The sequence below is a fragment of the Lagenorhynchus albirostris genome, chromosome 1 (assembly GCF_949774975.1).
Source record: "Lagenorhynchus albirostris chromosome 1, mLagAlb1.1, whole genome shotgun sequence".
Taxonomy (NCBI): Eukaryota; Metazoa; Chordata; class Mammalia; order Artiodactyla; family Delphinidae; genus Lagenorhynchus; species Lagenorhynchus albirostris.
Window position 1 is genome coordinate 8,616,368 of NC_083095.1, and position 15,444 is coordinate 8,631,811.

Sequence of the window (15,444 nt, forward strand, 5' to 3'; positions counted from 1 at the left end):
TTAAGTGTTCAGTAGATATCCTTTCACCTGCAGCCCACGCTTTCTACCTGTGTATGCGGTTCTGCCTCTACCAGCCCTTTCTCCCTCTCTCCATGTACCAGATTGTAACCCCTGTCAAACTCAGCTCACAGTTCACTCCCTTCACAGCCTCTTTTTTATTTACATCTTTATTGGGGTATAACTGCTTTACAATGGTGTGTTAGTTTCTGCTTTATAACAAAGTGAATCAGTTATACATATACATATGTTCCCATATCTCCTCCCTCTTGCGTCTCCCTCCCTCCCACCCTCCCTATCCCACCCCTCTAGGTGGTCACAAACCACTGAACTTATCGCCCTCTGCCATGCGACTGCTTCCCACTAGCTATCTATTTTACGTTTGGTAGTGTATATATGTCCATGCCACTCTCTCACTTCGTCCCATCTTACCCTTCCTCCTCCCCATATCCTCAAGTCCATTCTGTAGTAGGTCTGTGTCTTTATTCCTGTCTTACCCCTAGGTTCTTCATGACATTTTTTTTTCTTAAATTCCATATATATCTGTTAGCATACGGTATTTGTCTTTCTCTTTCTGACTTACTTCACTCTGTATGACAGACTCTAGGTCCATCCACCTCATTACAAATAGCTCAATTTCATTTCTTTTTATGGCTGAGTAATATTCCATTGTATATATGTGCCACATCTTCTTTATCCATTCATCCAATGACGGGCACTTAGGTTGTTTCCATCTCCGGGCTATTGTAAATAGAGCTGCAATGAACATTGTGGTACATGACTCTTTTTGAATTATGGTTTTCTCAGGGTATATGCCCAGTAGTGGGATTGCTGGGTCATATGGTAGTTCTATTTGTAGATTTTTAAGGAACCTCCATACTGTTCTCCATAGTGGCTGTACCAATTCACATTCCCACCAGCAGTGCAAGAGTGTTCCCTTTTCTCCACACCCTCTCCAGCATTTATTGTTTCTAGATTTTTTGATGATGGCCATTCTGACTGGTGTGACATGATATCTCATTGTAGTTTTGATTTGCATTTCCCTAATGATTAATGATGTTGAGCATTCTTTCATGTGTCTGTTGGCAATCTGTTTATCTTCTTTGGAGAAATGTCTATTTAGGTCTTCTGCCCATTTTTGGATTGGGTTGTTTGTCTTTTTTGTTATTGAGCTGCATGAACTGCTTGTAAATTTTGGAGATTAATCCTTTGTCAGTTGCTTCATTTGCAAATATTTTCTCCCATTCTGAGGGTTGTCTTTTGGTCTTGTTTATGGTTTCCTTTGTTGTGCAAAAGCTTTGCAGTTTCATTAGATCCCATTTGTTTATTTTTGTTTTTATTTCCATTTCTCTAGGAGGTAGGTCAAAAAGGATCTTGCTGTGATTTCTGTCATAGAGTGTTGTGCCTATGTTTTCCTCTAAGAGTTTTATAGTGTCTGGCCTTACATTTAGGTCTTTAATCCATTTTGAGTTTATTTTTGTGTATTCTGTTAGGGAGTGATCTAATCTCCTACTTTTACATGTACCTGTCCAGTTTTCTCAGCACCAATTATTGAAGAGGCTGTCCTTTCTTCACTGTACATTCTTGCCTCCTTTATCAAAGATAAGGTGACCATATGTGCGTGGGTTTATCTCTGGGCTATCTATCCTGTTCCATTGATCTATCTTTCTGTTTTTGTGCCAGTACCATACTGTCTTGATTACTGTAGCTTTGTAGTATACTCTGAAGTCAGGGAGCCTGATTCCTCCAGCTCCGTTTTTCGTTATCAAGATTGCTTTGGCTATTCGGGGTCTTTTGTGTTTCCATACAAATTGTGAAATTTTTTGTTCTAGTTCTGTGAAAAATGCCAGTGGTAGTTTGATAGGGATTGCATTGAATCTGTAGATTGCTTTGGGTAGTAGAGTCATTTTCACAATGTTGAATCTTCCAATCCAAGAACATGGTATATCTCTCCATCTATTTGTATCATCTTTAATTTCTTTCATCAGTGTGTTATAATTTTCTGTATACAGGTCTTTTGTCTCCTTAGGTAGGTTTATTCCTAGATATTTTATTCTTTTTGTTGCAGTGGTAAATGGGAGTGTTTTCTTGATTTCACTTTCAGATTTTTCATCCTTAGTGTATAGGAATGCCAGAGATTTCTGTGCATTAATTTTGTGTCTTGCTACTTTACCAAATTCATTGATTAGCTCTAGTAGTTTTCTGGTAGCATCTTTAGGATTCTCTATGTATAGTATCATGTCATCTGCAAACAGGGACAGCTTTACTTCTTCTTTTCCGATTTGGATTCCTTTTATTTCCTTTTCTTCTCTGATTGCTGTGGCTAAAACTTCCAAAACTATATTGAATAAGAGTGGTGAGAGTGGGCAACCTTGTCTTCTTCCTGATCTTAGTGGAAATGCTTTCAGTTTTTCACCATTGAGGATGATGTTGGCTGTGGGTTTGTCATATATGGCCTTTATTATGTTGAGGAAAGTTCCCTCTATGCCTACTTTCTGCAGGGTTTTTATCATAAATGGGTGTTGAATTTTGTCAAAAGCTTTCTCTGCATCTATTGAAATGATCATATGGTTTTTCTCCTTCAATTTGTTAATATGGTGTATCACGTTGATTGATTTGCGTATATTGAAGAATCCTTGCATTCCTGGAATAAACCCCACTTGATCATGGTGTATGATCCTTTTAATGTGCTGTTGGATTCTGTTTGCTAGTATTTTGTTGAGGATTTTTGCATCTATGTTCATCAGTGATATTGACCTGTAGGTTTCTTTCTTTGTGACATTCTTGTCTGGTTTTGGTATCACAGTGATGGTGGCCTCATAGAATGAGTTTGGGAGTGTTCCTCCCTCTGCTATATTTTGGAAGAGTTTGAGAAGGATAGGTGTTAGCTCTTCTGTAAATGTTTGAAAGAATTCGCCTGTGAAGCCATCTGGTCCTGGCCTTTGGTTTGTTGAAAGATTTTTAATCACAGTGTCAATTTCAGTGCTTGTGATTGGTCTGTTCATATTTTCTATTTCTTCCTGATTCAGTCTTGGCAGGTTGTGCATTTCTAAGAATTTGTCCATTTCTTTCAGGTTGTCCATTTTATTGGCATAGAGTTGCTTGTAGTAATCTCTCATGATCCTTTGTATTTCTGCAGCGTCAGTTGTTACTTCTCCTTTTTCATTTCTAATTCTATTGATTTGAGTCTTCTCCCTTTTTTTTTTTTTTTTTTTTTTTTTTTTTTTTTTTGTGGTATGCGGGCCTCTCACTGTCGTGGCCTCTCCCATTGCAGAGCACAGGCTCCGGACGTGCAGGCTCAGCGGCCATGGCTCACGGGCCCAGCCGCTCTGCGGCATGTGGGATCCTCCCGGACCAGGGCACGAACCCGTGTCCCCTGTATCGGCAGGCAGACTCTCAACCACTGCACCACCAGGGAAGCCCCTCTCTTTTTTTCTTGATGAGTCTGACTAATGGTTTATCAATTTTGTTTATCTTCTCAAAGAACCAGATTTTAGTTTTATTGATCTTTGTTATCATTTCCTTCATTTCTTTTTCATTTATTTCTGATCTGATCTTTATGATTTCTTTCCTTCTGCTAACTTTGGGGTTCTTTTGTTCTTCTCTCTCTAATTGCTTTAGGTGCAAGGTTAGGTTGTTTATTCAAGATGTTTCCTGTTTCTTAAGGTAGGGTTGTGTTGCTATAAACTTCCCTCTTAGAACTGCTTTTGCTGCATCCCATAGGTTTTGGGTCGTCGTGTCTCCATTGTCATTTTTTTCTAGGTATTTTTTGATTTCCTCTTTGATTTCTTCAGTGATCACTTCATTATTAAGTAGTGTATTGTTTAGCCTCCATGTGTTTGTATTTTTTACAGATCTTTTCCTGTAATTGATATCTAGTCTTATAGCATTGTGGTCAGAAAAGATACTTGATACAATTTCAATTTTCTTAAATTTACCAAGGTTTGATTTGTGACCCAAGTTATGATCTATCCTGGAGAATGTTCCATGAGTGCTTGAGAAAAATGTGTATTCTGTTGTTTTTGGATGGAATGTCCTATAAATATCAATTAAGTCCATCTTGTTTAATGTATCATTTAAAGCTTGTGTTTCCTTATTTATTTTCATTTTGGATGACCTGTCCATTGGTGAAAGTGGAGTGTTAAAGTCCCCTACTATGAATGTGTTACTGTTGATTTCCCCTTTTATGGCTGTTAGTATTTGCCTTATGTATTGAGGTGCTCCTATGTTGGGTGCATAAATATTTACAATTGTTATATCTTCTTCTTGGATCGATCCCTTGATCATTATGTAGTGTCCTTCTTTGTCTCTTCTAATAGTCTTTATTTTAAAGTCTATTTTGTCTGATATGAGAATTGCTGCTCCAGCTTTCTTTTGGTTTCCATTTGCATGGAATATCTTTTTCCATCCCCTTACTTTCAGTCTGTATGTGTCTCTAGGTCTGAAGTGGGTCTCTTGTAGACAGCAGATATATGCGTCTTGTTTCTGTATCCATTCAGCCAATCTGTGTCTTTTGGTGGGAGCATTTAATCCATTTACATTTAAGGTAATTACCGTTATGTATGTTCCTTTTCCCATTTTCTTAATTTTTTGGGGTTTGTTATTGTAGGTCTTTTCCTTCTCTTGCGTTTCTTGCCTAGAGAAGATCCTTTAGCATTTGTTGTAAAGCTGGTTTGGTGGTGCTGAACTTCCTCAGCTTTTGCTTGTCTGTAATGTTTTTAATTTCTCCATCAAATCTGAATGAGATCCTTGCTGGGTAGAGTAATCTTTGTTGTAGGCTTTTCTCCTTCATCACTTTAAATATGTCCTTCCAGTCCCTTCTGGCTTGCAGAGTTTCTGCTGAAAGATCAGCTGTTAACCTTATGGGGATTCCCTTGTGTGTTATTTGTTGTTTTTCCCTTGCTGCTTTTAACACGTTTTCTTTGTATTTAATTTTTGACAGTTTGATTAATATGTGTCTTGGCATATTTCTCCTTGGATTTATCCTGTATGGGACTCTCTGTGCTTCATGGACTTGATTAACTATTTCCTTTCCCATATTAGGGAAGTTTTCAAGTATAATCTCTTCCAATATTTTCTCAGTCCCTTTCTTTTTCTCTTCTTCTTCTGGAACCCCTATAATTCGAATGTTGGTGCGTTTAATGTTGTGCCAGAGGTCTCTGAGATTGTCCTCAGTTCTTTTCATTCTTTTTTCTTTATTCTGCTCTGCAGTAGTTATTTCGACTACTTTATCTTCCAGGTCACTTATCCGTTCTTCTGCCTCAGTTATTCTGCTTTTGATCCCATCTAGAGTATTTTAAATTTCATTTATTGTGTTGTTCATCATTGCTTGTTCCATCTTTAGTTCTTCTAGGTCCTTGTTAAACGTTTCTTGCATTTTCTCCATTCTATTTCCAAGATTTTGGATCATCTTTACTATCATTATTCTGAAATCTTTTTCAGGTAGACTGCCTATTTCCTCTTCATTTGTTAGGTCTGGTGAGTTTTTATCTTGCTCCTTCATCTGCTGTGCATTTCTCTGTATTCTCATTTTGCTTAACTTACTGTGTTTGGGGTCTTCTTTTCACAGGCTGCAGGTTTGTAGTTCCTGTTGTTTTTGGTGTCTGTCCCCAGTGGCTAAGGTTGGTTCAGTGAGTTGTGTAGGCTTCCTGTGGAGGGTACTAGTGCCTGTGTTCTGGTGGAAGAGGCTGGATCTTGTCTTTCTGGTGGGCAGGTCCACGTCTGGTGGTGTGTTTTGGGGTGTCTGTGGACTTATTATGATTTTAGGCAGCCTCTCTGCGAATGGGTGGGGTTGTGTTCCTGTCTTGCTAGTTGTTTGGCATAGGGTGTCCAGCACTGTAGCTTGCTGGTCGTTGAGTGAAGCAGGGTGTTGGTGTTGAGATGGAGCTCTCTGGGAGATTTTTGCCATTTGATATTATGTGGAGCTGGGAGGTCTCTTGTGGACCAGTGTCCTGAAGTTGGCTCTCCCACCTCAGAGGTACAGCACTGACTCCTGGCTGCAGCACCAAGAGCCTTTCGTCCACACGGCTCAGAATAAAAGGGAGAAAAAGTAGAAAGAAAGAAAGAAAGAGGATAAAATAAAATAAAATAAGGTAAAATAAAATAAAGTTATTAAAATAAAAAAATAATTATTAAGGAAAAAAAATTTTTTAAGTAAAAAACAAAAACAGACGGATAGAACCCTAGGACAAATGGTGAAAGCAAAGCTATACAGACAAAATCTCACACAGAAGCATACACATACACACTCACAAAACGAGGAAAAGGGGAACAAATAATATATCTTGTTCTCAAAATCCATGTCCTCAATTTGGGATGATTCGTTGTCTATTCAGGTATTCCACAGATGCAGGGTACATCAAGTTGATTGTGGAGATTTAATCCGCTGCTCCTGAGGCTGCTGGGAGAGATTTCCCTTTCTCTTCTTTGTTCGCACAGCTCCCAGGGTTCAGCTTTGGATTTGGCCCCGCCTCTGCGTGTAGGTCGCCTGAGGGCGTCTGTTCTTCGCTCAGACAGGACGGGGTTAAAGGAGAAGCTGCTTCGGGGGCTCTGGATCACTCAGGCCGGGGGGAGGGAGGGGTACGGAGTGCGGGGTGGACCTGCGGCAACAGAGGCCGGCGTGACGTTGCACCAGCCTGAGGCGTGCCGTGCGTTCTCCCGGGGAAGTTGTCCCTGGATCCTGGGACCCTGGCAGTGGCGGGCTGCACAGGCTCCCAGGAGGGGAGGTGTGGAGACTGACCTGTGCTCGCACACAGGCTTCTTGGTGGCGGCGGCAGCAGCAGCCTTAGCGTCTCATGCCCGTCTCTGGGGTCCGCGCTGTTAGCCGCGGCTCGCGCCCATCTCTGGAGCTCCTTTAAGCAGTGCTCTTAATCCCCTCTCCTCATGCACCAGGAAACAAAGAGGGAAGAAAAAGTCTCTTGCCTCTTGGCAGGTCCAGACCTTTTCCCGGACTTCCTCCCGGCCAGCCGTGGTGCACTAACCCCCTGCAGGCTGTGTCCATGTCGCCAACCCCAGTCCTCTCCCGGCGCTCCGACCAAAGCCCGAGCCTCAGCTCCCAGCCCCGCCCGCCCCGGCGGGTGAGCAGACAAGCCTTTCGGGCTGGTGAGTGCCGGTCGGCCCTGATCCTCTGTGCGGGAATCTCTCCACTTCGCCCTCTGCACCCCTGTGGCTGTGCTCTCCTCCATGGCTCCAAAGCTCCCCCACTCCGCCACCCGCAGTCTCCGCCCGCGAAGGGGCTTCCTGGTGTGTGGAAACCTTTCCTCTTTCACAGCTCCCTCCCACTGGTGCAGGTCCCATCCCTATCCTTTTGTCTCTGTTTATTCTTTTTTCTTTGGCCCTACCCAGGTACGTGGGGAGTTTCTTACCTTTCGGGAGGTCTGAGGTCTTCTGCCAGCATTCAGTAGGTGTTCTGTAGGAGTTATTCCACGTGTAGATGTATTTCTGATGTATGTGTGGGGAGGAAGGTGATCTCCGTGTCTTACTCTTCCGCCATCTTCCGGGTAGAGTCCACAGCCTCTTTTTTTTTTTTTTTTTTTTTTTGCAGTACGCGGGCCTCTCACTGCTGTGGCCTCTCCCGTTGCGGAGCACAGGCTCCGGACGCGCAGGCTCAGCGGCCATGGCTCACGGGCCCAGCCGCTCCGCGGCATGTGGGATCCTCCCGGAGTGGGGCACGAACCCGTGTCCCCTGCATCGGCAGGCGGACTCTCAACCACTGCGCCACCAGGGAAGCCCCACAGCCTCTTTTTTGATAACCCTAGAAGGAGATCATCCCCTTTCCCTCTGAATGCTCCAGGTACTGGGTCTGTGTCACGCGCATGCGATTTCTCATTTACTTTTTTTTTATACTTTTTTTTTATATTATACTTTTTTTATACTTTTTTTTAATATTATACTTTTTTTATATACTATAATTATTTCGATCTACGCAAGCTCCTTGTGGATAGGCTCTCATCTCTCTAGTCCTAGCAGTTAACTTAGAACATTTTGGATGGACAGGCAAGTGGAAAGGTAACAAGACATGCTCACTGGAAACTTGTTTCCTGCCGCTGTGACAAATTAACCATAAACTTGGTGACTTAAAAAACAACACAGATTTATTACCTTCTGGTTCTGGAGACCAGGCATCACTGGGCTGAAATCAAGATGTCAGCAGGGCTGGTTCCAGAAGGAGGCTCCAGGGAGGATCCATTTCTTTGCCATTTCACGTCTCGACAGGGGACCTGCAATTCTTGGCCTGTGGCCCCTTCATTGTATCCCTCCAGCCTTCTCTGTCTCTGACACTTCTGCCTCCTCTTTTTATAAAGACCCTTGTGATGACATTGGGTCACCCAGATAACCCAGGATAATTTTCCATCTCAAGATCCTTTGCTTAATTACATCTGCAAAGTCCCCATTACCCTATACACATTTACAGGTTCCAGGGACTAGGTCCTGGTGATCTTGGGGGACCATCATTCAGCTTATTACAGTAGTATTTATTACGTCAGTAATAGTTGATGAGGAAGTCACACTTCTTGGCTCCCTGATGCTTACTTTTTAAAATAAATTTATTTATTTTATTTATTTATTTTTGGTTGTGTTGGGTCTTCGTTGCTGCGCGCAGGCTTTCTCTAGTTGCGGCGAGCGGGGGCCACTCTTCGTTGCAGTGCGCGGGCTTCTCATTGCGGTGGCTTCTCTTGTTGCGGAGCACGGGCTCTAGGTGCGCGGGCTTCAGTAGTTGTGGCTCTCCGGCTCCAGAGTGCAGGCTCAGTAGTTGTGGCGCACAGGCTTAGTTGCTCCGCGGCATGTGGGATCTTCCCGGACCAGGGCTCGAACCCGTGTCCCCTGCATTGGCAGGAGGATTCTAAACCACTGTGCCACCAGGGAAGTCCCTCCCCGCTGTTTTAATTCCGCCAGAAAAGTTGAAGGATTTCTTTTCTATGGGACGTGGATATTGGAGTCAGTCATCTAGGGATGCATCGTTTATAAAGTTCCCAGACCTTGGTCCTGAAAAGCCAGCCCAAAAAGACATAAATCACTGGATTCAGGCAGCTGTTCATGAAAGCAAAGAAGTTGGCCCATTGCAGGCCCAGGTCGGTGAAATTCTCCCAGAAGCAGCCTCTGACAGCCCGCACCTCGAGCAGGAATTCCAGGAAGGCAAAGAAGTGGTAGGGGGTCCAGCAGAGCAGGAAGGCAGCCACAAGCAAGAGGATCAGGGCCGTGGTCTTGCCATCCGTGGGCCCCCCGTGCCTTGTCTTTCTGACCTGCCCCCGCCCTCGCAGGGCTGCCAGGATGTGACAGTTGAAGAAGACAATTGCAACCAGTGGGAGGAGGAACCCCAGCACGTTTAACTCCACCATCCTTGCAAAGGGCCAGGCCTCGCTGGGGTACAGCAACACACAGGCGGAGATGTTCAGTTCCGGGACAGCTTGGACGGAGCGCAGCAGGAACGTGGGGATACTTAGGAGGCCCCCCATGGCCCAGATGAGCACGCAGGTGGCCTGAGCCCACCGCCGTCGCCGCCGCCTCCGGCTGGCCATGGGGTGCACCAGCACGCAGTAGCGGTCCTGGCTGATGGCCACCACCAGGAAGATGCTGATGAAGAGATTGGCCTTGATGACACCGTTGACCACGCGGCAGAGGAGGGCTCCGAAAGGCCAGTTGAATTCCTTCCAGATGTTCTCTGCCCAGAAGGGCAAGCCCAAGATGAACACCAGGTCGGAAGCCGCCAGGTTGGCCAGGTAGATTTCTGCCGCGTTCAGACGCCGTCGGGCCAAGAGAAAGATGGACAGCACAAAGAGGTTTCCCAGCAGCCCACAGAAGCAGATGGTGATGATAAACGTGGGTAAGACTCTATGCAGCAGGTCCCAGGCTTCCTGAGCGCTGTCGCAGGACGTGGCATTTGGAGGCGGGAGCTGGCTCTGGTTGGAGGACTGGAACTCCAGGAGGGTCCGGGAGGCCATCCACGGTGACCTGCAATGAACATTACAGAGCATCACACGGGAGGCGGCCAATTCTAGCCAGCAGCCCATCCAGTGTGTCCCCAGTTTTGGAAAATAAAGTTTTATTGGCACACAGCCTCATCCATTCATTTACCTTTTGTGTTACAACAGCAGAGTTGAGTGGTTGCAACAGTGGCCCTTTGGCCTGCCAAACTGAAAATACTTACCCCCTATTCCCTTAGAGGAAAAGTATGCTGACCCCGGGTATAAAGGAAAGGACCAGGGCTTTTGAAACCCGAGTTCAAATCTTGACGTAACTACTTGCTGTGGGCCACTTAGACCAACTGACTTTTATTTTCCTTTTTGAACATTGGACCTAATTGTATCCCTCTTGTAGGATTGTGGCAAGGACTGGCGAGTGTATCTGTGGAGAGCTTGGCCTGGTCGCCTGGCTTAGAGGAAGCGCTCAGTGGAAAGGGAGGGCGAGTCTTATTTACAACCATACCATTGTTATTAGCAGTGTTTCATTACACAAAGTACTGGTACAAAGTAGGTGCTCGTGTTTGATTGAAGAAGCACCTACTTTGTGGCAGTACTTTGCCAGGTGCTGGAGATCCGGGGAACAGGGCCCAGCCCCCTGAAGGTGCTCACCGTCTAGAGGGAGGCAGACATGGAGACAGTGGTCGATGACCGAAGATGGAATGAAGCAAGGAAGAGGCCCGGCCCTCAGGGATGCTGATCCACTGGGACGGGGACCAGTAAGGTGGAGGAGGTGAGGGCAGTAGTAGAAGGTGGGGGGTTTCTGGCACTCCACACCTAAAATCCCTCCTCCCACCTGGATGAGTTAATATATGCAAAGTGCTTCAAAGGGTTCCTGGCTCTTTGTAGGCACTTGCTACCCGTTAGCTACTGTTATCATCATCGTTATCCTTAGTGATGCCTAAGAGTCCTTCCCTTCAACTCGGCGAAACTCATAGCATCCAACACAAGATATCGCGTAAGAGAGCTGATCTCGGGAAAACCTATTCAGCTCTGCAGTCTTAGGCAATCACTTTGTGTCTCTGAGCCCGACTTTCCTCATCTGCGGAGGACGTGATGACCTTCTCGCTGTGACACGGTAACCCACACACTGCCATTCACATTGGGTAAAATCCACGGGTCCCTCCATTCATTCATCCACTGGTCAAGTATGTACTGAGCACACTATGTGCTAGGCACTGTTCTAGGTGTTTGGGACATAGCCGTGAATCAAACAAGCAACACCCCCTGCCCTCAAGGTGCTTCTAGCCTTATGGGAGGAGAGAGGCGATGACAATAAGTATACTGAATAAACCTGTTAGCCGGGGAGGGGCAGCCATGGAAGCGGTGAGATGTGATCAGGCTCTAGGTATAGTCTGAAGATAGAATCACCATGATTTCCAGTCGGATATGGGTTATGACAAAAGAGGAATTGCATGATGCTTAGATGTTTGGCCTGAGCCCCCGGAAATAGGAAGCTGCAGTCAACTGAACTGGAGACGACAGAGTGACGGTGGAGCAGTTTTCTTGGCGGGGAAGATCGGGGGTTCACATCTGGACGTGTGAAGGCTGAGCTGTCTGTCGGACATCAGGTGGGGATACTGGGGCAGTTGGCTACACAGCACTGGTGTTGGGAGACCACGTCTGAGACAGTGATACATCACTGGGAGTTGTAATCACATGGATGGTATTTGGTATTTAAAGCCACAGGACTGGATGAAATCACCAAGGGAGAGTGCAGGCAGAGAAGAGAATCAGCTGCTGGGCTGCCAGCTGACAGGTCAGCAGAGGACACGGGAAATGAAGGGTTAGGAGGCTATGACATATCCGTGGCTTACAGGGTTCTGACCCAGAGTGTATGGAGGAGAAAGGACACTCTTCTTCTGTCATTGATTTCAGGGCATAAATCCACAATGAAGTATTTATTTTGTTATTTGGCAATACTTTTCAATTTTGCAATGAGTCCTTCTGGCAACAATGAGCAAAAAAAGAACGTTTAATGACAATTTAAGTCCTGAACTTCTGTCTCTCAGGGAAGTCAATGATGAATGTGTAACTTTGCACACACAATTTGTAATTGCATATAAACGAGTTTCAGTATTTTACCAATTGATATGGAGGTTATATTTGACAAGATTTACAAAATCCTAAAACATAAGATTTGTAGTTCAGAATTACTGAACTACGAACTTTTGTGCTGAAGTTGATGAGGAATTTTTTTTTGGCCGTGCCGTGAGGCTTGTGAAATCTTTGTGAAGTTCCCCAACCAGGGATCAAACCCATGCCCTCGGCAATTAAAGCACAGAGTCCTACACACTGGACCGCCAGGGAATTCCCTGGATGAGGAATTAAAACAACTCTAGCATGCATTTTCTTTCTCTGCCGCCCATCGTAAATCAATTTTAGAAGACACTAAGTGCTGAAAAATGTTACTCAACTATTTGTTACAGCAGAGTTGAGAATTTTTGTAGAATTTTGTTCCAAATCGACGAGGAATCTTCGAACAAGTATTCAATGAGTGGAGCACTGAAGCAGCAGCTTTTAGCAGATTGTAGTTATTGAAAACAAAATTTTATGCAGAAAATAATTGAAATTTATAGCTAAAAAGGCACGGGAGAAAATGATCAAACTAAGCGATGAGTGGTCAAATGGTGCACAAGGTTTAATTGTTGAATTTTATAATGAGCTTTGGAATGTCTCAATTTGTGGGAAGCATCTTTTCAATTGGAGAAGTTCATATTTTGTACAAAATTGAGATGAAATCGGGACAGCCCCTGATCTGCCACATCTAAATCTGACAAAGCAATCAAAACTTATAAATAGCTACAACTTACCTGAAGAGTTTAATGTGGTGAAAATATTTGTTGAAGGAACTCGAACTAAGGCAAAAAGACAGCACCCGTGAAAATATCTGGGCTGAAATATTTACATAATTCCATATGCAAAGAATTAGACTTGAGAATAGCCTCTGCTTGGCAGAATTTGCTCAGAGTTTATCAGATACCTCAACACCTGCAGAGAGAACATTTTCTTCATTAAATATTTTCTGGTCCAAGAGAAGAGTCCATTGAAGGTGCTAATTTAAATTTATGAACCATAAAATTTGAAGGAAAAAAAGTTCAGGCAATTATATGGAACCATTAAAAATAATAAGACCATATTGAGAGAAAAATACATTCTCTGGAAAATGCCAAAGACGTATGAGAGTCAGGTACAAGCCCAAGAAGCTAATTGTAGCACTTGCATATGTACCCAAACGAATTATTTTGCTTATGTTATTTTTCAATGTTCAGTTCATTAGCATAAAGAAAATCTTTCATTTTGCCTTAATATATGTAGATGGATGAATATATTTAGACTTTTCTGGAAGAAATATTTTTGACTAGAGCTACTTTATAACTCCATTAATGTAATATAACCAATTAGTTGGGGGGTGTGTGTGTATACATATGCATACATGTATATATAATTAAATATACATATTTTTTAAAAATAGCTTTTGATTAGAACTACTTGATAACTCCATCAATATAATATAATCAGTTTTAAGTGTCTTGTAGTGATTTGCTTTGGCAGCCACAGGAAAGCAATACACTCGGATACCTGGTGGCCCCTCCACGCCCCCTCCCCCTGGCAGCCCCCTTGTACTACACACACATGTGGGAACTGCTTCCTAAGACTGCCGTTGGGCCTCATGCCATTCCTTCCCGTGTGCTTCGCTGCACGTGCTAAGGAAGCTCTATGTGCCATGGAAAACCCGAGCATCTCTGTCTCAGCCCCAATCTCCCACCGACGCTGGGGCTGCAGAGTAAGCCCCTGATGCCAGATCCGACCCTTCACTGTCAGCCACACCTGTGATCTGTGGGCTGTGCTGGGCTTTAGGTAACCTGATCCTGACAACATGCCTGGGAGGAGGGATGGCTGTCTTGTGCCCATTGTACAGATGGGCAAACAGAGGTGAAGAGAAGTGAAGTGACTTGCTTACATTCATACGGCGATAGGAGCCAGTCTGTTTATACATGGCTCTTCTTCCAGGCCCAGCTCAGGGTTGGACCTCTTTTACCTAGCGTGCTATGACCGTAAAGAGAATGGGCCTGGTGTTAGGGAGCCTGGGCTTGGGTCCTGGGGTCACCAAACTGTGATTCTGGGCAAGTCAGATAACTTCTCTGAGCCTCAGTTTGTTCGTCTGTAGAATGGGAATAACGGCAGTTATTACAAAGAGTCATGGTGAAGCTTGAAGGAGATTATACCTGTAGAATCCCCTTGTAGGCTGCAAAGCATCAAATATGAAGCTCAAATGATGATGACCACCGCGACAATAATAATGGTGATGACTACGGTAGTAATAATGTGATGATAAAGTGTCCTGGTCCCTCCGAGTGTAAGCAACCTCTCCTTCATGTGGGCTACTCTGGTGTCGGAACACGAGGTTGGAAAGTACCAAGAGGCCCCTTTTCTGCTCTTCCTGAGCTGCGGAACAGTTCAGGGATTACCTGGCACCTAGCACACTAGGAAACTAAGGAACTAAAATTCCGGAAAGCCGAGTTCCAGGAGGGCCTGGCTTCTTGGCAGTGGGATTCTCGTTCGTCGCCAGCCTTGGAGCTTTCACCACCAGGAGGTTTAAGGAGAAGCTGGAAGGAGGGGAGCGGTTCGTTGTGGATGCTGAGACAGACCCCGGATGTGGTCTGCTTTGCTTCCCTCCCTTTCCTCCTCCAGGTCACCTTGAACGTGTGAGACAGGGGTCGAGTCCCCTCTGAAGTGTGGGTGTCTGGGCAGGAAAGGGTGGCTTTGGGAGGCAGTGGAGGGGGCCTGGCTCCTGTGTGCTCCTGAGGGACCACAGGTCAGCAAGAGGCAGGGGCAGCCCGGGCACCGCCAGACAAAAACATGGGCTGTACCCCAGAGCCGTGCAGTCGGCAGAATGATGGTCCCCAAAGGTGTCCACATCCTAGTCCCTGGAACCTGCAAATATGTTCCCTTACATGGTAAAGGGGACTTTGCAGATGGGGTTGAGGTAAGAATCTTGAGATGGGGAGATGATGCTGGATTATGGAGGTGGGCTTGACGTCATCACAAGTGAAAGTGATTTCATTTATAAGTAAAAGAGGGAGGTAGCGGGCGGTCAAAGGCAGGAAGAGAGTAGAAGATGCTATGCCATTGGCTTGGAAGATGGAGAAGGCGCCATGAGCTAAGGAACACAGGCAGCCTCTAGAAGCCAGAAAAAGCAAGGAACGGCTTCTCCCTTCGAGCCTCCAGAAGGAGCACAACCCCAGCCAACACCTTGGCTTTAGCCCAGTGAGGCTGATTTTGAACCTCTGACCTCCAGGAATATCAGATAACACATTTGTGTTGTTTGAAGCCGCTAGCTTTGTGCTAATTTGTTACAACAGCAACTGGACAGTAATACACGGGTCAAGGCTTCACCCTGCCCAGGAAACCAGGAACTGTCACCTATGCCAGCAGCAGAAACCTCTTACTTCAGCTCGAATCTGATTGGTTCAGCAGACACTGC

General features: G+C 45.0%; 1 protein-coding gene across 1 annotated transcript in view; it reads right to left on the minus strand.

Annotated features, from left to right (window-relative positions):
• Window positions 1-8,098: 8,098 nt before the first annotated feature.
• Window positions 8,099-15,444, minus strand: part of BDKRB1 (bradykinin receptor B1) — a 55,048-nt gene continuing 47,702 nt past the window's right edge. Inside the window, 1 exon segment of the mRNA XM_060164632.1 lies at window positions 8,099-9,948. Within this exon segment, the coding sequence (XP_060020615.1) occupies window positions 8,880-9,938 (1,059 nt within the window). The 5' untranslated portion in view covers window positions 9,939-9,948 and the 3' untranslated portion in view covers window positions 8,099-8,879.